General features: G+C 35.9%; 1 protein-coding gene across 10 annotated transcripts in view; it reads right to left on the minus strand.

The window, feature by feature from the left end:
* Nucleotides 1-23,733, minus strand: part of NBEAL1 (neurobeachin like 1) — an 88,047-nt gene that overhangs the window by 9,722 nt on the left and 54,592 nt on the right. For 6 of the 10 annotated variants that reach the window (XM_084524805.1, XM_084524804.1, XM_084524806.1 and 3 more), the window contains 24 exons: nucleotides 23,425-23,730; nucleotides 23,164-23,313; nucleotides 22,135-22,292; nucleotides 21,398-21,522; nucleotides 20,255-20,381; nucleotides 19,161-19,309; nucleotides 18,174-18,307; nucleotides 17,211-17,312; nucleotides 15,838-15,933; nucleotides 15,606-15,730; nucleotides 14,186-14,326; nucleotides 13,962-14,092; nucleotides 12,602-12,711; nucleotides 11,980-12,097; nucleotides 11,170-11,267; nucleotides 10,737-10,853; nucleotides 10,167-10,256; nucleotides 8,814-8,923; nucleotides 8,050-8,222; nucleotides 7,297-7,391; nucleotides 5,175-5,291; nucleotides 4,339-4,500; nucleotides 3,084-3,232; nucleotides 2,262-2,397 (listed from right to left, as the gene is read on the minus strand). In XM_084524805.1, the coding sequence (XP_084380931.1) occupies nucleotides 2,262-2,397; nucleotides 3,084-3,232; nucleotides 4,339-4,500; nucleotides 5,175-5,291; nucleotides 7,297-7,391; nucleotides 8,050-8,222; nucleotides 8,814-8,923; nucleotides 10,167-10,256; nucleotides 10,737-10,853; nucleotides 11,170-11,267; nucleotides 11,980-12,097; nucleotides 12,602-12,711; nucleotides 13,962-14,092; nucleotides 14,186-14,326; nucleotides 15,606-15,730; nucleotides 15,838-15,933; nucleotides 17,211-17,312; nucleotides 18,174-18,307; nucleotides 19,161-19,309; nucleotides 20,255-20,381; nucleotides 21,398-21,522; nucleotides 22,135-22,292; nucleotides 23,164-23,313; nucleotides 23,425-23,730 (3,219 nt within the window). Of the gene's footprint in view, nucleotides 1-30; nucleotides 2,398-3,083; nucleotides 3,233-4,338; nucleotides 4,501-5,174; nucleotides 5,332-7,296; nucleotides 7,392-8,049; nucleotides 8,223-8,813; nucleotides 8,924-10,166; nucleotides 10,257-10,736; nucleotides 10,854-11,169; nucleotides 11,268-11,979; nucleotides 12,098-12,601; nucleotides 12,712-13,961; nucleotides 14,093-14,185; nucleotides 14,327-15,605; nucleotides 15,731-15,837; nucleotides 15,934-17,210; nucleotides 17,313-18,173; nucleotides 18,308-19,160; nucleotides 19,310-20,254; nucleotides 20,382-21,397; nucleotides 21,523-22,134; nucleotides 22,293-23,163; nucleotides 23,314-23,424; nucleotides 23,731-23,733 lie in introns of those variants that run through there. The other 4 variants (XM_084524800.1, XM_084524802.1, XM_084524803.1 and 1 more) reach the window with 2 other exon arrangements.

Consider the following 23,733-nt stretch of genomic DNA (forward strand, 5'->3'; position numbering starts at 1 on the left):
AAAAAAGAGGTTAATGTCAAAAAAAATGAATCAAATTAGCAGAAAGGACACTTTATTTTAGAGAATTCAAACAGAAAATTGCTAGAATTTAAAAGGAAAAGATCACCAAAACTGATCCTTGAATATTTCTTTCAAGTGATGGAGTATCACAGGACAGTTATGACAGATTGAAGGAAGGAAAAAACAAAGGATATCTCCTGGTTTCAAATTTACACCAGCTTCCAAAGATCCTGGGTGAAGTGCTCAGAGTAAAATTTAAACCAGAAATAATTCATACTGAATATCCCGTAAGTAAACATAGATAACAAGCAACCAGAAGCCATCAAATCCAGCACCTGGTGAATCTGCCATCTGACAACAATTTATAAGAAACATTTAATTCACTTATTAAGTATAGAACTTATGATTGGCTAGTAGCAATTAACCTGGCAGCTGATTAGGTTATGAAATGCCTTGCAATTTAATAAACAAGATGCATGCCTTAACAGTACAAGCTTGAGAACCATTCCCAACAGTTAGTACTATGGCTAAACTTGCTTAAAAACCGTATCATCACAGCAGCAAGGTTGTAGAAAAGGCACAGTGCTGCTTACAGGTGATAATCCCACAGGCTTTTGCAACATCCCAAACAGCTAAGAGATTGTTAAAAACACAAAAACATTTATTATACTTTACTTCATAGTGGCTGCTGTCTGTTGATGCAGAAAGACTAAAGGCCAATCTTAACACCAAGCAGCATTTCACTTTGTGCACAATAAACAAGCTATTTCCTTTTAACCCTATGGATCAGTATCACCATCAATAGTCAAAACTAAAGTGTCTTCTGTATAAGGATAAAATTCTTCTAATTCCTAACTACAAATAAATAAATAAATACCCCTCCCCCCCCTCCCCCACACAATTTGCAAGTATATTGGTTGATGCCATTATAGAAAACTAGAAAATCTGTGACATAATTTTGTTCCTCATATATGTGTGTGTGTATATAAATATATATATAATCTATTTACATGGATATTAAGCTTGCAGATCATCTGAGTTATAAACAGAAAATCCTGGAAAAAAAGTTGTTGGAAAACCTCTACATTCACAAAAGGAATCCAGACCTTGAAACAAAACCTTCTTCACAGTTAGAAAAATGTGATTAAGAACTGAAGAGGAGAGAGCTGAAAGCCTTCAGTCTAATGAAATACATACATTTCAGCCTACAAAAGATATTTTCTATGGATTAGGAAACAGAAGTGAAAGTGACTTTAAAGCTGTTTTTACAAACATATGTTTAACAACATCATAAGCAGCTCTTTATCAACTCTACAGTAGGAAAAAACTGTCCAGCTGGAAGGCAGTGGAAACTTCCCCTCCCTACTTGCTGCAACCAAGATTAGACTACCATTCCATGAAGCCTTTTTAAAATATTAAACAGCATATCTCCTAGCTAAAACATTTTCAAACACTGATAAATAAAGCTGCTCTGTTTTTACAACCCAACTATAAAACTGGGACAAACTCTTCTGGCATGTACTAAAGGTCATGCAAGAGCGGTTACCACAATTTCAAGTAAATACACTGCAGCACAATGGAAATCAAGTTATAAAGAGAGGCAAGTTTAAGTTAACTAAAGCACTTTGAAAGTTATGACAAGAAGTACTTAGAGCAAAACCTGTGTTTTGCACAAGAAAAAATGGGCATAGCTATTTGACAGATGTATGCTCTGTATTTGATATTGCATATGCAGTACCAACAAGTTTATATTCACCATATGGAGCACAGAGCATATGGGGAACCTACACAAGTAATTCTTTACGCATTACAATTAGACACTCTTAACAGCAAGTAATTTGTTTTCCCCAATGTCAGTCAATGCATATTAAAGGACATCTGATGGAAACCATAAAAAAAATAAAATAAGCTTGCTCTCTTTAGTTTCCATTTTTCTTCTGGAAATTGTTTCATCAGAAAGTGGCTGACAACACTATCACATACAGAAGAGAATAGCTACTAAGATTTTGCTTATTCAGATGTCAGTGATAAAGTCTGCAAGTTAGTCCAGCTGAGCTTCCCATCTGCGATCCCTATATATCTTTGATTCTTTATAAGAAATTTCAGTACAGCAGTCTCAAAAGTTATTTCTTTCCCACTGAAAACTGAAACTTGCTCTTAAATTTACCCTGCCATAGAGGAGACCTCTTGCTCAGCTGGAAAGCAGAAATAAGTGAACTTCCCACTGTTCGGTAGAAAAAGTTCTTGATGGTGGGTTTTACCTCTGCTGGCTTGCCAACACCAACGATAATCAACTTGCCATCCTCCAAGCCAACAAGGATGTGGCTATACTCTTTAGTGACAGAAATGCAATGAATTGGCAGTCGCATGGCTAATGGGGAGATGCTCAGATTCAGGCTGAAATGAACAAGAGACAAAGTACATTATGTATGTTTTTTTCATATTGAAAAGAATCACATTGCAGTTGAGATCACAGATCATAGGACGTGCTATAAAAGAGTTTCTCAAAGATCCAGTTTGCAATTCTGATTATTATGAACTTTTACAGAAAGCTCAAATCATACCTCAGAATACAGCTTCAATAATAAGAAGGGACACAGCAGGTTAAGTCAGAAAATTAAGAGACTCTGACTGGAAGATCAGTAACATTAGTCCTACAACTGCCTAAGTGACAAAGATCACTCCCCGTTCTGAGAACCAATGGAGCTCTACAGAGCAGTGCAGAACTATACAAGGTTTGATCATGATACCAAGTTGTTGCTGAGCTCCCAATGACTAACCAGACACGGGGACAACCACAAGTTGCCTGCATTAGACACAGCTCTTTCTAAGTTTTGTCAGCAACAGGTCTACGGTTGGGATATATGTGTGGGAGGAAAGTAGACTGGTACAACTTCTCATTTTTCATTCTCCCACCTTAGTTCCCCTTAGGTGTTTTTTGTTGTTGTTTTTTTCCTCTTCAGGAACACAGAAAAAAAGCAATTGCTACCACCTATAGCACCAAGCAGAATCAATATTACAACAGCCATTTCTAAATGAACCTCTCTATTTGCATCTCAATCAATTCATTGGTTGCACATTACCTGTAGAGATCCCGTATGGAAAGAAATCCCTGTAAGCTGCCCATCACAATATACTCTCCCGTCACACACATATCTGACACTTCTTCCTTCAGAGTCTCAGAACTCAGATGCTTTCCATTGACAGAATAGAGATGTAATGCATTCTTATCCTGAATAAATCAAAAATAAATATATCACAGAGGACTGGTTGGCTTAAAAATTTATTATCTGTATATTTAGTTCACTGATAAGAGTCGACTTGGGCAGTAACCTACAGATAATATCGCTGACAACAGCTTGCTTGTTGAGTGATATGAGAACTGAGCCCATGTCTTACATGTACGTATACCTGGTCCTGTATGGAAAGTTTTGAAGTTACTTTTCATTACCTCTTGAGGTAACATAACAACATCCTACCTATCAATGTAATCAAATCGAAATTTTCTGGAAACATCCATGGACTTAATGGACAGGTGTTTTTGTCTTTTGGTGTTTTTTTGTTAAGGAAGAAGGAAAGAGCCCTCTTATCTTCAGCCCCCTCACCTCACCCTGAATTGAAAAGCAGAAGGAAACAAGTTTATTTTGTCAAACTACAGCTGGAAGCACTTCTTGGACAAGGCAACAAATTCTTGATGGATTGAAGACACGGCTAACATGACCTTCTGAAGTTCTTCCAGCCTGGCAACACCTTGGTGTTTCATCTCTCCCCAGTCTTCCCAATGCAGCTAGAATACCTATATCCAATAAATTTGTCTTACAGGAAAATTCCCATTCTCACAGAAATCATAACAGTTCTACACTTAGAACAACTACACAGCCACTCAATAGACAGAGTAAGCTATATAGCAAACCTTATAGGTGTCTCTCCAATCCAAAACTAAGAAACGTTGGTGTAGTCCCTGAGCATCTTGCATCTACAACTTACTTCTCCCCTTATGAACCTCTGTTTTTGTGAGTAGTGGAACTTGCAAAACTCCTAGTTTTGCATTTCAACACAGCTCTCACAGGATGATTAATTAGTGCATGCCTGGGCATCTGCCTTGCAGGTGTTTGGAGATTCTTGTGAAACATACAGGAGCACAGTATGTCTGTGATTTACCTTATCATCAAATTACACTAAAATTGGCTAGCAAAACTTAAAACAAACAAACAAACAAAAAACATGTCATGATCAAAAAAGCCTCATTTTTTAAGGAAATAATGAGGGTAAAATCATGCACATTTATGATTAAAACCTTCAGCAAAAGAAACAGAGGTATTCCATGAAGCTAAGTACCTTAAGAGTGGTCTTTCCTTCTATGCTGGTGTGAACAACTATATGGCCTTCCCAGGACACAGCCAGATTGGGAACAGTCAGCAGGAGGGAACTCTCACAAGGTGGTCGCAAAGTTCTCATGTATTGACCTTTCCGAATAGTGCGCATAATAACTGTCCCATCCTGCAGAGACCAAATTTAGATAAGTTTTTGGCAACAACCTCTGAAGTAAGTTACCGTAACAGATACAATGAGTATTTAAATAGAAATGAATTATTTTTAAAGTACTTAAAATCTTAACTGGAGATTAGGACTTCTGAGCTTTAGGAACCCTGCATGAGGAATCCTTCCCCCTCAAGGCCATGTACTATAGGCATATGTAAAAACAAATGCAAACAGAGCAAGGGGGCAGGATAGACAACAAATCAGCCGTTTTAGAGGCCACATTTATGACTGGGCATTATGTGCATTACAGAGTTCAGAAGCCTGACAGTGCAGTACAGAAATGCAGAGCTTGAGTAAGCTGCAAAGAGCCTTCAAAGTTAAGCAATCAGGGAAGTAGCTGTCACAGAATTGTTTCTGTGAGAAGGTTAAGTTCTCCAAATAAGTCCATACACTTAAAAGCTCATCTGTACAAACTAGCACAACATGGGTAGCTGAGGCCTATGCTGTGTAGAGCACTGTTTGAGACAGATTGATTTAAGTAGGCAGCAAGGGAGATGGCACATATGTTCTTGATGTGCAAGGCTGAAGAAAAAACAATGTGAAATAGTCACATTTTTGGTATTATTCTTCAAACGTGCTCTACCATTTTATCGAAGAAATGGCAAAGAAGGGAAAAGTATTAAAATTCTTACCTTGGATCCTGACACTGCCATGTCCAGTTCAGTGCTGATGCCAACACTCGTAACTTCATCAGTGTGCCCATAAAGGATCTGTAATGGCTTAGGTGCCAGGCCGACAGGCACTCCTCCCTGAGAGTAACAAAAAGTGCAATGACACATTCTCTTGCAGCTGAAGGACAAACAAAAATAAGTTTCTGGTATCTTCAGCATTAGTTGTGCGATATGTATATTTGACATAGGCCAAAACCAAAAGCACAACTCACCCATTCCAATTTCAATTTATTCTTTTATGTCAGCAGTCTTATTTACTGAAATCAAGGAATGAATGCACATACAGGTACTATGTGGATGTGAACGACAGAATTACTTAGTTGATTTCTTTCTAGCTATTTAGATGACTGTGTGTGCAACTACCACAGCAAGCAGTCCTAACAGGAGTCATTTGTCCATCCACCTATTTTTTCTTTGTCCATGTGTCTGGGCTTATTCAATTCTTACAGCTTACCACAGAATTAAGCACTGCCTTCATAGGTTTCATATTCCTTGAGATTAGCTATTTTTTTGCTTAAAAATGAAAGTAACTGTTCTATTTTCTAGGGGAAAAGCAAGTAAATAATACTTCTAAGTGACTGCTGCTAGTATGATATAAAATAGAAATCTTGCAATAATGCCCATTAAAAATAGTAAGCTAACTGCTCACATGACTGCAGGATGTCAAAACAATTTAATACTTTTGTTCCAGTAAGCATACTCTCAGCATATAAAGACATTCTCAGACCAGTTCTGAGGCAAGATCTGTGCTTACAGAAAAGGAGTTCTGCAGAGAACTCTCCAGTCTAGTTTGTGTGTTAGAAATCTGCCAACCAAGTCCTGAAATCCTGAAGCATACAGGAAATGCAGAACAAGTGTCAGATTAAAGAGCTGGGAAAGAAGAGACAATACAGGGCAGAGAAGTAGAACAGAAGTTGCAGTCTGCAGAACATTACTGTCACTTTGTAAAGACCAAGATAAAACTCTCATGAGAAGAATTTACAATACATAAAACATCACTTATATCCACTAAATAAAAAAGTAATTAAAAATACTAAAGCAAAACAATTCTAAACGGTAATCATCTCCAGAGAAGGACTCATCATTCAACTCACTCTGAAAAGATAAACTATGAAGTTTCTAACACTTATTCTGTCTTGAGGAAAAAAAAAAAATAAATCTGTTTTAAGCACTTAGGTCTTGCCTTTTTGATGATGCACTATTTTGTACAAAGTACAGAATATGTCTTGAAAAAAAACTATAAATACTCTCATCATAAAAGACAGCTAACTTTTCACAGCATGCATCCACTAAACACAGTTATGTACCACATATGGTTTAATGTGCTAACTTTAGGTTCAGTGGTAAGAACATGGTGACATGACCAAATGTCCTGTCCATAACATGTAACAGGCCCATTCTGCAATTAATGCTATTTGTACTTGCATGAAGCAGCAGAAATGAACTTTTAAAATGCATAACAATAGAGATACCTCACACTGAGTGTAAGCACACACATGCATCACACAACCTCTTTCACAGGGTGAAAACAATATCAAAGAATTCTAAAATGCCTATGTAAATTCATGTAACATATTAGTGATATCTTTGCTAACTCCTGGTTACCATGCATCAGTACTTCCCACAGAGAAAATACAATGTTAAAATGCAACTATTACAGTTAACAGCAGCCTAGAAATGTAAAAATCCCTAACTATAAGCATTGCTTTAGCCTTTGTTCTAATTCCTGTAGTCTCAAGCAGTGTTTCTGTTCTCCCATTCTTCTGTCTGTACAATAGGGATGATATTAGCCTATCCTGAAAATAACCTGTGAAATCTTTGATAGTGCCTTTAAATAGAGCAAAGTAACCTCAAAGAACGATCAGCGTTACTGTACTTTAGCTATATAGTAACTCATGTATGTAGTAAATATTTCAAACATAGAAGATAATGGGACTAACAAAATTACTAAGTTAATCAGGTTTTATGGGCTATTTTTCCCTGCAAAGCTGGCAGAAAGGAAATCAATAAACCATCACAGCAAAACAATGAAACAAAAGAAGCATGCAGAAACAGCTTCTCAGAGTATGCCTAAACAACATACCTGCTGAACTATTTGCCATATGATACAGGTAGTATCTCTGGAGCCTGAAATTAAATGGATTCCACAGTAATCTATTGCCAAGCAGGTCACAATATCTAGACAAAGAAAGGATAACAAGAAGTTGATATAGTTTAAGACTAATTTCTCCACAATTTGACAAAAAGCACACAAGATGTCAACAATGTATCCTCTTTTACAGCCAGCATGAAGCATTCTGCTGCAATAAGGACTGATGAGATTGTATCAACCAATGACACCATTACACAACCAGATGTACCAGCATGATTTAAACATGTTCGTTACCTAAAAAAGGAAGTCTTATTTTGAAACTATATTAAACCATCACTACAATTACTAAAAAGCCATACTCAAATATATGTGTATAATTACAGTTTAAGTATTCCTCTGTTGTTACATTGCCATTCTTTTATGACCACTATGCCTACCAGCCCAGGTGCACTGAGTATAATTTGATCAAGAAGGACAAAAGTCACGGTGCAATACATAGAATCGTAGAAACATTAAGGTTGGAAAAGACCTCAAAGAACACCTGGTCCAACCGTCCCCCTACCACCAATATTACTCACTAAACCACGTCCCTACGCAACACATCCAACCTTTCCTTAAACACCCTCAGGGACAGTGACTCCATCACCTCTCTGGGCAACCTGTTCCAATGCCTGACTACTCCTGAGAAAAAAAATCTCCTATTTTCCAACATAAAACCTTTTATTTCACTATAGAGGTACTAACCCATGTGCCTAATGTGCTGTCCGATCAGCTTTCCTTTTGTAAGAGATGTCACTCTGATGCTATTGTCCCAGTGTCCTCCACTAAAGAGAAGTTTTGCATCATGCGATACTGCAAACAACTTAGAGGTGATCTCCAGCCCAGGTGCAAAAGGACCACTCATGGTGCGCTGTGTTCTGTAGGCAAATGATGAGCAGTTGAAATTAAACTCAGTTCAAATCAAGTTATCTTGCACCTCTTATATCCTTCAAAAGTAATAAGTTCTATCTTTAGAAGAAGTTATACATAAATAAAGGTGAAATTTTGCCCCCCGATATCCATGGCAAAACTGTCACTGCCATCAGTGGAAACCAGATTTCACCTTACATCTTTTCAGTCATTTAATTCTGTACAGATAACTCATGTCCATAGCAAATATTGGAATATTAAAGAAAAAAAGAATTTTCTCAAAAATCAAATACAAAAGTGCCGTGCTTTCACTACAGTTTAAGAATGTGCAAAGAATATTCATCTCAGATTTCAAGATGAGTTTTTATGATATGGTAACTAGAAAAAATAGAATTAGAAATAGCTCTAAGAATTGAGAACCCTGAAATGCTACTTAGAGGACTTTTTACTCGAACATTAGTATTGTTGAACATTAGAAGATATATTCTTAGCTGAAAACTTGGCCAATGAAAACAGTATAGTCCATTGATTATCAGACAATTACTGTATTTTGTTACCACAGATGCATTCATCTGTACCTATCGCCACCATTTGCTTACTTGGGATTTGTCACTGTGGTATCTCTGATGAATGTAAAATAGTTGGAGATGTTTTTATCATAAGGTAGCCAACCATGGGTTCCAATAATGCAATTCAGACTTGCTGTTACCTGAAAAAGTTTCATAGAATTAAAATCGGTGAAACCCAGAGACTTATTTTCTGATATTGGAGCTTACATCAGGAAAAAAAAAACAAAAAACAAAAAAGCACAGACTTCTTGAGAGTTCACCACTAAGAAAAAAAAAAAAGGAACACCCCACACCCTTGCACATTAAAACAAAGTCCAGCTCAGATAAGTAGCTTCAACAAGGAAGGATCAAAAAAGCAAATCTACTTTCCTTTGCAAAGATTATAATCCACATGTGGTACTTATTACCAAGTAAAAATACTGCATGTTGTAGACAGGTCAAAGAAAGCTGATTTGTAAGAAGAAAAAGACAAAAACAACCAACCAATGCCCTCCAACCCCAAACATTTAATTACGATTCTATCATTTAAGTTTTTTCTTCTCTTTGAAATAGTCACCAGTAATAGTTAACATATTAAAATAGGTAGTTTTAAAAAAAATTTGTACTACAGCTCTGTTTCTGAGAAAGCAAGGAAGAAGTTGAAATATTCAAGATTATTTTCATCATATATTTAGAAAAAATACAATGAGAATTTTAGATGTTTTCAGATTCCAAGCGACAAACATACTACATGAAGCCAGGACAATGAATTTGACCTACAAAATATGAACATCAGAAAGTATTATTTCCTAAAAAACACAGATATTATTGCACAGGGGCCATTATGCAGACCATGCATATAGACATAAATATGCCAACACTACCCTCCTTTCATCATTTGGACATATGCCATAGTATCAGAGCCTGTATTAGGCAGTGTGAAGTTTAATTTTAGGAACAGTATAAGCCTTTGGAGTGTGCACATGCCAGACATGGCACAGTTTAAGATATGGATTGGAAAATAATGATAAATGTAATGGTGTCATTAATAACTAACCCTGTTGTTTTAAAGCCGGACTGCTTTACATTAGGAGATTGATTGCTATTATGGAAGTGGATCAGGTAGACAACTTACAATACACCTCACCACTACTTACTCTCATGTCTCATAAGCACTTAAATGCCATTCAACAAATCTGTCTGACTTCTCCAGAAGACCAAGTTTTAACTGATAGCTGATGTTCATCATAGGTAAAGGAACACATTTCAACAGGAACAGTTAGAAAGTATTTCTCTACAAACTTTGTATGAAAAAAAAAAAAAAAAAACTTTGTATAAAAAAACGCACCTATTTGTTTTGACTGCTGTCAGTCTCCAAGTTTAATATTAACACGTGTAACTCACCAAGATCTCTGGGCTTCCCTGGGACATAAAGGAACGTGACTGATTCCTGGGGACAACAGCTTTGACAATGGGGACACCATCACTGATTCCCTAAGAGAAATGACATGATTTTGGTCTAATTATAAACAAGAGCTGAGGGACAAATATAGAACCTGTAAAGAGTAAGACCCAAAGCCTCTGGAATCAATACCAGACCCGTAACGTACTCTTGGACATGATACACATGCTCAGTTCATACAGGTATAGAGCATAACAAATACCAGAGCTTAAACCCTGGCTCTGTCCCAAATCAGTGAATTTAGCTACCAAACTCAGTGAGCCTCCAGATATCACCAGTGTTGTTCTTAGTTTTCATGGAGTGCTGGCTAACTCAATACTTAAACAAGGTGCCAGCAGATACAAATATATCAACTTTTACAAAGCTAACTAAAAAGGCAGACAAAAATTGTATTTAAAAATATTTCCTTCAAACAGGAAGTAAGTTTGTTTTCATCTAGGTTACTGCTTTTTGTTTCAAGTAGATCACAAGTTTCAGATTAGACTTTAGACAATCTTGAATAATGTGTCTACCTCTATGAAGAATGACTTCAGTTCAGTGAGGTGCTGGAAGAGATTCAGAGTAGAGGTATCACTTCTAGTTAGTTTTTGCACTACCTCTTCTGCCGACAGCCTTTGAGGATGGGGCTCCTAGAAGACATTTGAAGGAGTATCAAATTAGACAATCAAATTAGAGAAATCTACCAATTCTTCAAGTCATACATGGTACTCAGAATCTTATTGACAATCAACAGGAAAACAGACAAGCACCTAATTCACTTCCTGAAAGAATACTAATTTCTGTGAAAATGCTATGCTAAATTTCCGTCAATGTGACCCTTATACATGTTGATGTGGCAAAGACTTAACTTTCTTAAAATTACAAACCATTATCTTTTACAAGTCCTTTGTAATTCAGTTGGATTTAACCTCAAAGATCTGACTGAGAAGGAACAAACAGCATTACCTTTAACAGCTGACAGGGAGTCTGCCCAAAATTGTTTATCATTCCTTCTAAAGCTTTCCTTTCTTTTTCGTCTGTTAAAGCATCCAAATCCACAGCCCCTGGATCACAACAAGAAAGATGAAGGGTAGAAAAAAAGAAACATAAACTAAACAATATATTGAGCAAAGACATGGCAAACAAATGTAACAAAACAAATTAATTGCAGCATTCTCAGCCTTCCCCCCAAGAAAGCCTCCAAACAATGCCTCCACATAAAATACAATCTGAAAACTCTACTCTGCATGTGGAGTTCTAAGTATATCTGCCAGTGCAAGAGTTGCAGGGCTTTGTCTTGCCACATGGATTTAATATACTTCATGTATGCAGTACACTGCGCACAAAAGCCACCCAAAACTCAATTTTGGTATTAATAGACTGCGTCTTCAACGTATTTATTATTTATTTATACATTTTTCCTTGACCCCAATCCATGAGAAACCCCTTCACACAAATGTTTTTAGTCAAGCGAACGAAGAGCTAACAACAACAACAAAAAGTCCCCATCACATTTAGAAACAAAACACAAGCACTTGAAATAGTCCCCTCTTTTAAAACCTTTATTAACATTTTAGGTTCACAACTTCTGATCAAAGCATCAAATATTCTAGGTGTCTGATAACAAATTATAAGTTATGCTGCCACATTTCAGCCATAATTCTCTTGCTTTACCATATGCTACTATGTGGCATGATCACAAATCAAGTCCTCTGTAGCTTATACTGAAACCCCACAATTCTGATGACAATGACAGAAAAGCATACTGCTTTGTACCTTCATAAGTACAATAATAGAACACATTGAGTGCTTCCACTGCAGCTGGTCCCCTCTGCTTGTAGCCAAAAATCAAATCTATCCATTCATGAAGATGAGCAGAAACATACTCAGATTCCTGGAAGAAAAAAACCACTCTTGTAATGTGAAAAGTCTGCTCCCTTCTTGAAGTATTTACTATTTTCTGTGAAAAAGATTTAATTCCTAAACTAAGAGTATTTACAAACTAGGTATATACTAACATATAGAGCAGAAGCATTAGAATATATATATGCATTAAGTGCACTAACTGCCATGTAAGATGGAACTTTAATACAGCAAAGCAGCACATCTAAGATGTCAAAGCCCTGTCACCCAAAAACACCTAATTCTGCATTTTATCTCCTCAGGCAGCAAACTCCCAAATCATTAGCATCCTCAGGCTTTATTTTTTTCCTTCCTTTCAAGCATTTTATTTACATGAACAGGACTTTAAAGTGAAAATTCTAGTGATACTTGTAGCATCAAATTCAACACCAACTCCAGTTCAAACGTAGTCCAAGTATTTTATATTTGAGCCACAGTGACAATGTGCAGATATACTTTCTTTATCATTATTTCAGATGCATAACCATCATCTTACCAGAGCCTTCCTATGTTTACAAATGAAGTCTTCTGGAGAGTGGGCCCATTTGGGGAGAACAACATCATTTACCACTTCTTTGGATATTTGAAGCTGACCCAAGTTAAAACCTAATGAATAATTTGGAGAATTTTGTTACTACAAAATACTTAAAAATAAATAAATAAATAAATAAATAAATCTCTATTTCTTTATAGAGATTAAAAGGGTTCTTTCTCAATGCATGGGAAGGATATTGAAAAATTCTTTATATAAATCTACAATAACCCTACTACTGATGTAGGAGACTAAGTTCTGCTATGAATCTTTAAAATGTTAAGTGAAACGTAAGTTAACCAAAGCACTCAAATGATTTAAAAGCTGCAGTGCCAATCTCAAAAGTAACACTAATCATTTTCACACCTAACTTTAAACATATCTGCACTTGCTTTATTTTACCAGGATTAAGAGTCCAAAATATTTAAAAGAGAGTATTTGTTCACAGCTATGAAGTTACTTAGAGGTTTAAGTTATTGCAGAATCAAGGCTTTTAAGCCTTAAATCCCACCAGCTTTCATTAGAATAACTCTAAATATTTAAATAACTTTTGAAAGCATGACTTAGGTGTTTCAAATTTTTATAACTTAGAACTCCAGTAGACTGTAGCTACCAGACAAAATTATCAGCAGCATAAACACACAAATCTATTTTTAAATCATCTAGTAGGGAGAACAATTCTCCTATGCACTAAATGTGAGGAAAAAAATAGCTAGGAGTCCTATACTAGAATGCAATGTTGTCTTTCTAGTCAACATTACATGTTACTGAAACAGCTTATTCTCCACATGCACACATCCTTCTTCTGATGGGTATTGGAATCTTACATAGCTCTAAAATCAAGTGACTTAACATTGCATTGGTAGGTAACAATAAAAAGCAGCAAATACACCAATTGCCTGGAACAAGTATGAGACCTCACTTTTGAAGATGTCCAGACTATCACGCAACAAAACCAATAAAACAAATACTAATTAATCTCCACTAACTTCCACTATCTGCTCAGTATGAACTCTTTTGTTAACTTTCTCATTTTTAAATACCCTAATGAGTACTTCTGATCTTTTACATTAGGCAGACAACACTATTTTAGCCATCCTTAAGATCCCAATCTTAAGTTTTAAACAACGTTCAGGCTGCTGCCTAATGCAACTGGTGTCTCACTAAACAGTTTGAAGCCAGTGTGATGACTGAAGTAATTTACACAAATACATTATAAAACTTAAATAATGAGTGTTCCACAGCATTCATAACTGCTTGTATTTCTTTTCAGAAGAATACAAGAAGAGAGTTCTATGCAGAATATTCTGAGCAATCTATTTACCATTTTGATTCTCCAGGAACTCTGGGAAGTAGAAGAACTCTGGGATAAGTTCCTTGACATCATTGGGGTTATCCATGAGTGCCTGCCAGGTAGCAGGAATAGAGTGGAACTGTCGATCAGCACAGTCAAACCTGCGGGGGGTCAGAGAACTCAGATCAGGCCATTCATCCTCTTGGTAAAATAAGGAAGAAAATACAGGTGCTGTTTACATGCTCACAGTATACCTTCCACTTTGAAGTTGGATATGAAGTGTTGTGAAAGGTTCTACCCGAATGAGGTAATGCATAACACCAGCAGCATTTGAGTAATGTGTTCCATAGTGAAATTTGTCAATCATCCCAAGGGGATCCTCAAAATTCTCGTATCTGAAAAAAAAAAAAAAAACAATAAAGAAAATATTTATAACCATAAATAGAATTGAGCACTACAGCTGATATACACATGGATTGTACCTATTGGAGGAAAGGATTCAAAAGAAATGATCACAGGAATTTGTAAGATAAAAATACATCACGTTCTATTAAACATGAGAATTCAAATTCTGTCTCAGAGTCCCCAAGCAAAAGACTACAGAAAGACAGAAATGTACATGAGATGATGGATCACCCTTTTCATACTCATTCTTATACTCTTCCCTCGGCATTTGCTATCAGCCATCAGAAACTGGATAAAGGGCAAGACAAGCTTGATTTAGCATGACTGTACATAAGAGATAAAACAACCAAAAAAAAAAAAAAACAGAAACACATGAATAAGGCTGAATATTTATTACTGAAAAAGGACTTGAGAGAGTTTCCTGCAAGATTAAAAAAAAAAAAAAAACAAGCATGTGTGATTGTCTCAGGATGCAGAGAAGAGATTTATTTAACACTCATGCCTATTTTCCTTTTCTACTGGCAAACTCTCTACAGCACTGTGCCACCATCTGGCTGATATATTCTTTAAATCACAAGGCCAGAAAGAGAAATTACAGCTAAACATACTGCTAGGAGACTAGTTTCATTACAGTCAGGGATAGACCCTCATCATTCAAAGAAAATGCTCTGTGTTCAAAGTTTTCTGAAAAAAGATGGTTTTGCAAGCAGCCTGGCAAATGCAATCTGGTATGACAGCACTCACTCCTCACACTAGCAAAAAGGAAGGATAGCTACACTGATGTGTGGATGTAAGTACTTGTCACTCCTACCTACAGAGGAGTTGCTGGAAGTGACTGAGTTATATTTTATTTCAAAGATAATAATCTATGCTCAAAAAAAAGAAAGAACAGGAGGCACAGATCTAGGGATCAGTGCTACCTTTCAGCACAGACAGCTCAACTCATCAGTAGGATTTCACATTCCTCATCTTGAAACAGATATAGGACACAGTATGTCTCTTCAAACTGCTGGACCATTAAATTGAGCATCTCTACATACTGTTTCTCATCTCCACATCTGAGAAACAACAGTAAATTGTCCTTTCAGTGCTGTATAAGCTAACTAATCTGAATGCAGCAGGAACCAAGAATCAACAATCTTTGCAAAACCATCTGTGATGTTATAAAACTAGCTTTTAAAAATTTTAGTGTCAACACTTTATTTATTTACACATATTATTAGCCTCGAGTCTCAGAAAAGACAGAAATATAAGCTTTCAGATACATACTTCTCTTTCACAGCCTTAGCATTCTTCTCATTTACCACCCCTATGGGTTTGGACAGATCCCTAAAGACTGCTGGATTATTCAGGTCCAGTTCTTCTGAAGTATAATCTCGTAAAATCCAGGGGAACTGAAAAAAGTAAAGTCAAAGATCAAACAGATTAAAGATCCTTCTTTTAAAAACAGGAAAAGTGCACTCCCTCAGCTAAAACTAAAAAATTAATTTTTTTAAATTACCACAGGATATTGAGCAAGGTCGTTGTAAGTTCGTCCTGCCATTGTGTTCAGCTGAATAAGGTAGTCGAAATTGGATATTTCTCTATTCACCCATTTCTGAAGGACAAAAAGAAAAAATAGATACCACGGAAGTCATTATATCAAAGCTACTACTACTGCAAAATACACGTCTTGTCAGTATTTATCTGCTAGGGGATAGTATTCACAAGTAAAAGGCACGAGTCTATAAATATGGTATGAATGTTCAAATTTCTCATAATTGATTTTATTTCCCCTTTGATTCAGTGATCGTACTGCATTTCACTGAAGCATTATATCTCATTGAAATGCATTGATTGTGTTGAAATTCACTGAAATTGTGTCTGTGATCAATACCAGTTCTGTTGTAAAATACAATGCAGCTGACAATTAGCTGCCCCAGAATAAAAAAGTGGAAGCAACACAAAAGTGAAAGAAACAAAGAGAAAGAAGGTAAAACAGGTATTGAGAAAAAGGAGAACAGAAATTTGAAATCCATTAAAGTTTTAAGGTCAAAGCTTATTTATGAATTGTTCTCCCATTGATTAGCAGTACAGGAATTTGTAAATTTAGTATCCTTGCTCCTCTGTTCTATTATTGTATTTTAAACTAAAGAACAGACAGGGCTGTGTTCAGAAGGTCTCAAAATCTTTCTGTAGCATGATGGAGACGTTTCATTACAGAAAATGTTTTTCTCTACTTAGGTATGCAACATGATACCCCATGTCCCTGGGCAAGAAAAAAAAGTGAAGAAAAAGTGAAGTACTCCTAATATTCTTCATCTGTTCTGTAAAGCTCCCTCAGAGAAAACCATGATCATGTCATAAACAGATGGAAAATAAAAATATATTTAATCTATTTAGATAAATTATCTATGTTTAGGGTAATATAGACATTTTGACATTTTATTATTATACCAAAGTTACCAATTCCTTTAACACCATACTTCATACTCAATCTCCACACAGGCTTTGTTGAAAGCCTTATAATGAAGAGATAGCAGGGAACATTGTTTGCACGGGTACTGAGAGAAGTTCCAAAATGTACATTAAGAACCATGGACTAAAAACAGAAGGAAGTCTGCTGCATATTCTCCATTCTTGTTGGAACACTTGCTGTAATCACATCAGAGCTGAGCTCTATCCATTTACCATAGCATAAACTCACTGACTGCAAACACAAAACACAGCAATTCTAAAAATATGCATGTTAAAGTTCAGACACTGGACTGAGGGTACGGAAGTTGGCAATTGCCATCTAAAATACTGAAAAAAACACTCAGAACTCTGGAACCTTCCAGGATTCCTTCAAGAAGCAGAGGAATGCCCTAGACTGTTTATGCTCAAGTCTCATACCTGCATCAAACCTGAAGCTTTAAAGAGTTCCTGTGGAGATCTCGTTCCAGAAATATTTGGAGAGCGCAGGGACAATATTCGACTGTATACTTTGTTTCTTACCTGTTTGAAAACAGCATAGAAATATTTGTTCTAGAAATTAAAGCTGACAATTAAACAATTGCTCTGTTAATTAAAATGTGAAGTAAATGGAACGCGGTTACACTTTTAACCACTCCTGTCTCTTGCTGTATAAACCTTTGGTGTGTATAGATATAACAACCTTCAATTTCAGGATATAAAGGCAGTATACTTTATGAAGTAACTTCTTTTTTATTGATGCTACACCAAAAAAATTATTCCCATGGAACTCTTCTAGGAAGACTGCTGTTCAAATAAAATTACACCATACTGATATGTTCCCTACCAAACTACTACAACGATTTATTTATTTAAACAGCCATTTTACAGCAGCTATTCTTAAACTGACCTACTAGTACGTAAATCACCTTAAGTTCTGATAGTTCCACAATGGATCACTTAGAGTAATGCAGAGGAACACAAAGGTCACTAATCCTACGCTATGGAATACAGAAATATCAATGATTTCCAATGTTGTGGTAAAATAAAAGCTCTTTTACTTTGTAATTAATATACTCAGATTATTTTTTAAGATGCGTGGGCTTAAAGTTAGATTATTACTGATATAACTTTGGTTGAATAATAGTTCTGTATTATTAAGGAGAAAGAGACAGGAAAAAGTCTTGCTTTATTCATCCTTTCAGTTACTCAGTTTCTAGATGCCAGACTGAGGTTTTCAGAGACTGCAGTCTGATTTCCCATAATGACTGTATCTAGCAAATATTTTGTTATTAATGCTCTAGTATTATGAAAGACACCAGACTCACACTAGATACAATCAGTGAACTAAAATTTGACACTTGTGCTAATAACACAAATCAAGGAAATTTGGGACATGTGTACCTCCTTATTGAAGTTGAGGAAGTAGTTGGTTTGATCCATAAGGAAGATCTCCAAAGCCGACCTCCTCAGGTTGTACCGACGCAAATGTATCTCTCGAATTTGAGAAAGGTGACATTTGAAATCAAAACCAACCCCTAGGAAGAACGTTTTGATTACTGACTTGAAATATATCAAAAACTTTTCATATACACACAATGCAGTATTATTTTCAATCACCCTAGAAAGAGCAAATTTTATACATGGCTTAGTTAACCATTTTGCTAGAAAATATTCCTAGCTTCATTTTCTACTGAAAGATTGAGACAGCAGAAAATATCTAATGGGATGGAGAATATCTTTGCATTCTGGTCGAAGACACTTTAAAAATGTATTGACAAAAACATAAACCAAAACCCCTTTCATTTCTTAGTTGGGCTCAAACAGAAGATTTTTGTAGATAGAATTTCCGAAAGGCCAGCTTTTTGATATATCGATTTCTTCTTTATTTATTTATTTATTTATTTATTTTACTTTACATCTATTGGTCAAATGTTTCAGTTCACTGTTTTCATACTTAGCCATGCATATTCCATTAAAGTTCGTGTTAATTTTTACATACTACTACTTCTTAATCATCACTTACTAGAACTTTTTAATCAATGTACAGGTGAAACATTTGTCATGTAGAACATAATTGCCATTTAAGAAACAACTTAGAGGAAATGACACATTTTGTTCATTAGCTAGACAGTCAGCACACAGGTTATTTATTTTTTTTTAATAAAGAAATGCTAAGAATATTGAATCAATTTAACAGGTCAGTATGTATAGTTCCAGATTTCTGATTCTGAAGTCATCAGCTGACCTCTGACCCCCAAGAGGAATATTAATTACAGATCCTCACCATTTATTTTCACAATTAGTTTGGCACTCATTCTCAAAAATCAAGTTTACTAAAAACAGAATGCTGAATTGCACTGTAAAGAAGGAACTATTGATCACACTTACCTTCCTCTTTTTCAAGGCTACCATCAAAGAAATAGATGTGCTGGGTAGTGATCTCCAGTCTGCCAGGTATCACATCAATTACCGTAATGAGTTCACAGTCTTCAGACAATATTAGCTTTTCTTTCTGACTCTGCTCATCCTTCTCATCCCTACAAAAATACCACTAAGTGTTATGGGGTTGGGTAGATAATATAATTGCTGAGGTACTTGGCAAGAGCACAGTTCAGAGAAGAATCAAATTTGAAGTGCATTACAAGTACATCATAAATGACTATATGAAGTTACTTTCATTAGCAGTCCTGAATGTTTCAGACTAGACTACTAGGTATTTTTTAGTCTTGTTCTTCAGGCTTGCTATTTCAGTCTGATGCTCAATGAACTTGACTCCCCTTGAAGTATCACTCCAAGTAAAAAAAAAAAAAAAAAAAAAAAAAGCCATGTCTCTACCAGACTTCAAACTGCATACACACACAAGCATATGCACAACTTCATGCATCCAGTAACTGGAGTTACTGGAATGAAGCATTTGCCGTCTCCTTCTGCCTGACCATGAACACAAAAGAACATGAAGGAAGTGCAGCAGGCCTTCTTCCCTGAATGAGAATCAGGGTATTCTCCATTAAGGGCAGTTAGGCAAATATCCACATTATACAGCTGGTGCCACATAGAACAGCTCTAGCACCTGCAGGCAAGAGCTGGTTCCACTCTGGTCTATGGCTTTGCGGGGTAGACCATTTCTTGAGAGTTATAACCAAGGTACATGTACATCATAGAAAGCCTCAGCAACTCTGCGGCATCAGACGAACTGTGGACAGTGAATCACTGATGAATCCTCACAAGCATCTTCTCCATAATCTGAGTACTCTGCACTCAGAACTTCTCTTCCTTGAGGTTCTTCATGTATTGCTGTTTACAACAAGAAATCCAATAGCAGCTTTCTAATGTTCACAATTATCAGAGCCCTGAACTGGACTGTTAAGAACAGGCAAAGAGGGAAGTTTTGCATGCTAATCAACTCCAGAATTTGCTTCCCATTCCTTCCCACTTCCGATGCACGGGAACAAATTTCATCTGTTCTGTGCCCCTGTACTTACATACTGGAACTGGCTGTTGTGTCTTCCTCTGGTAGTTCAAGTATATCATCTTCCAAGTCACTCACTTTCACTTGCTTTACCACTTCCAGAAGTAGAGACTCACTAGAGGGCTGTGTCTGGTGCACACCTATTGTAATAGACGCATCATCAGCTCAGATTTTTTTTTTTTGCTACAGCATTTTTGGAAAGTTAAACTACTTCCACTGTTGAATATTGTTTCTATCTGAGTAACAAGTAATCAGATTTCTTAAATGAAGAAGTCTGTTAGGCAAGCAGAACATTTCAAAAATGCTCCTCCAATTACATTGAAATATATGTCAAATTAATTGGTAAAAGTACAGTTCAGAAAAGAATCAAATTTGAATGCCGAAGTGTATCATTACATATGTATATTTATATATGTCAATTATCTCTCTCCCTCCTCTATGAATTTCACCTAACTATAAGAAGAATACAGAAACACCTCAGAAAAACTTTAAACTCAACTGTAATGCGGACATTTCCAGTTAAATATTTTGTAGTGTTTTGTCAAACACTCTTACAGCATGCAGGCTTCATGGAAATACACTTTTTTTTTTTTTTTTTTGCCAACTTGGGTTTACAAGACTGAGATTTAAATGACTTTGTTTGTTTGTTTGTTTGCATCTTGATATCCAAGAACCCTAACTTAAAGAAAAGATTACACCATTACATCTTAAGAAAAGATTACAACACGGCTTTTGGGTACACTTCAAAAAAAAAAAAAAAAAAAAACAGTTCATACCTACACATTTTAATCAAATGTTTAAAGTTTTTAAAACAATACTGCCTACTTATTCTGATCTCATTGTTTATTTTTCTTGAAAAAATAAGACTACCCAAGAAAGGTATGCAACTGCTTATTTTAAAGCAAAGGAGTTCTTAATTATTTTTTCCTTCAGTAAAAATACACACTTGAATGAGCAAGAGGAAATGAAGTACTCTTTCCAAGGGAAAGATGCTGTTTCAGGTCAAAGCACCTCTCTTATGTTACACATTTTACTATAGGAAAAATAAAGACAAATCATGATTTAAGTACCTACAATATACTGATTCTTAAATACACAGATCTATCAGTGAAGACTGAGGAAACCGTGTAAGCTAGTAAATACAGTAGAATATTACCTAAATTATCTCTCAGGTCACTAGCATCCTGATGAGAGTTGAAATTGTAATTCTGCACTAGTTTTAGTCTCATACGTGAAAAATTTTCCACATTTGAAAGTTTCCAGTGGATAGGATGCTGTTTCCTGTGAAAACATGAATATCCACAAAAACAGTTAAAAGGTTAAAAAACAACTATGAATGAATTAATTACAAAAGAATACGTATTTAGAAAAATCCTGAAGTCACCCCCCCATCAGTAGACTGCAAAGCACAGAAGCAGTAAACTGCATCTTAACTATAATTTGATATTGTGGCTTTTATCATCCTAAAGCATTTTGTAAGCAGTATTTAGTTTCTACTGAAACGCAGCAAATTGGTTACACTTTCTATTAATAACTATTAGAAGATAACAAAAAAAAATCTCTATCCAGAGCTCACCCAAAAGACAAGACAGGCAAACTGTAATCTTTTAAATTGAAATTAGCTCTATGCATAAAAATGGCAATTTTTTATTTGTCACTTGGCAAAAAAATCTAGCAACCAGGTAACAGCTCAACATTGTACTTCAAACTTACCTTGATAATTAAAATACAGAAAACATTATCAAGCATTAATTCAATATTAACTTTACATCTCAAGAATGGCTATCCAAGTCAATTTGACAAGGTTCTAACCATACGAAATAGTGAGTAAATCATTGAGAAAATTCCTTTCAAACGTCACATACAGTTTGATTCAAAGAACTTTGCTCTTACATTTCTGACCAAGGACCACGTTCAGAGAGCAAGTAAAGCTGGGCTGCTCTCCACTGTCTCAGAGTAGCTGTGTGTTGACTATTAAGTTGCTTTAGCATACTGTTGTACCGCAGATTTTCCTGTCGAGCCTTTCTGCTGAATGGTTCCACAAAATGCTCCTGAAAGACCATTAAAAATAAATCTAGCACTGAAGTAACAGTTTTGCAATTTGCAAGAATGCTTGCAAATGAAGAATGAGAAAAGAAGTTCAGCAATAGACATTTCTGAAAATTTAAGGTACTGCTTACAAGAGAAATTTTAAAAAGCTTAGTACTGGAAGAAATGGCACCAAACACTGACTTAAAGGCTTGAAGAGAGGGTTATCAATGCTGAATCCAAATGAAGGCAATTTTTCATGATCAGAAAAGTGGTCACTAGGCAAAATCCAATTATGGTAAATAGGCTTTTTCTTTAAATTCTGGTATTCCAGAATGTGATTCATACCGTATTCTACCTACAGTTACTAGAATAAAGAAAAGCTTACTACATGAATCTTAAGGCAACATAGGGAAAATAAGAGAAATGCAACTTAGCTATGACATTTGCTGTAGTTTAACGGTAAATTCTAGCACTTTAATGGATTCTGAACCTTATAAGGACAGGTCACTTCAGACAGTTTTTCCACACAGTAAGAACTGCTAACTGTTTTAAGTGTTTTCATTGAAGCAGGATTAAATTTGCACCACTAACTCATCTCATAACAGGGAAGAGGTTTTAATAGCTGAGCATAATTCTAGGTTGCTGTACTATGGAGGAAGACCTAATGTCTTGGAGTAACTCTGCTTATAGATATGGCGCTTAAATATAAAGAACAGAACTAAAAAGCATATACTAGAAGTATATATAGTCAAACTGCCCATAAAATCTTCAGCAAAACAACCAACATCCTTGCAGTAACTTGAATTTGGTCATCTTGGAATTCAATTTCTCCATTGTTTATGATGTGAATCCTGATATGCAAGTTGCTCTTAGAAGAGTTCAAAACCTTACCTGAAATTTAAGCTTGCTTTCTCCTCTCTCCCGATCTCGTTTATGCATGTTCACCATAAACGCTTCATAACAATCTTTCCAATAAAGTGCCATCTGCTCATGACCATGTCTGAATGAATTCTCTTCATACTGCTTCATATTTGGAATAATCTGTTTCCACCAAAACAAAACAGAAAGCGCAACATGATTTCTGAATATGAATTCCTCTGCTGCAGTGTCCAAAAAGAGGAGAAGATGCTACAAAAAGAATCTACTACTTACATATTTATCAATGTACACTTGCCACTCATCAGAGCGGCAGTATTCTTGAAAGTCCTCAAAGAAAGAGGGGCTGCCATTGGTAGGAGGCAAAGAAGGGAGATGCAGATTCATGAAGAGAAGTTCATAAATTTTGGATACCAGCGTCCGAACAAGGGGAATCAAAAATGAATACGTTTCTGTTTTCTCTTCTATTGATCTACTCAAGATGCCCTCCAGCTTCCCCAAGAGGTAGCACGCTTCAGGTTGGCTCTCTATTACTTTAGTCTGAAGAAGGGTGTTTAGTTTGGCTGCTGCCATAGCACAGACCTA

This window comes from Aythya ferina, assembly GCF_964211825.1.
Source record: "Aythya ferina genome assembly, chromosome: 6".
NCBI lineage: Eukaryota > Metazoa > Chordata > Aves > Anseriformes > Anatidae > Aythya > Aythya ferina.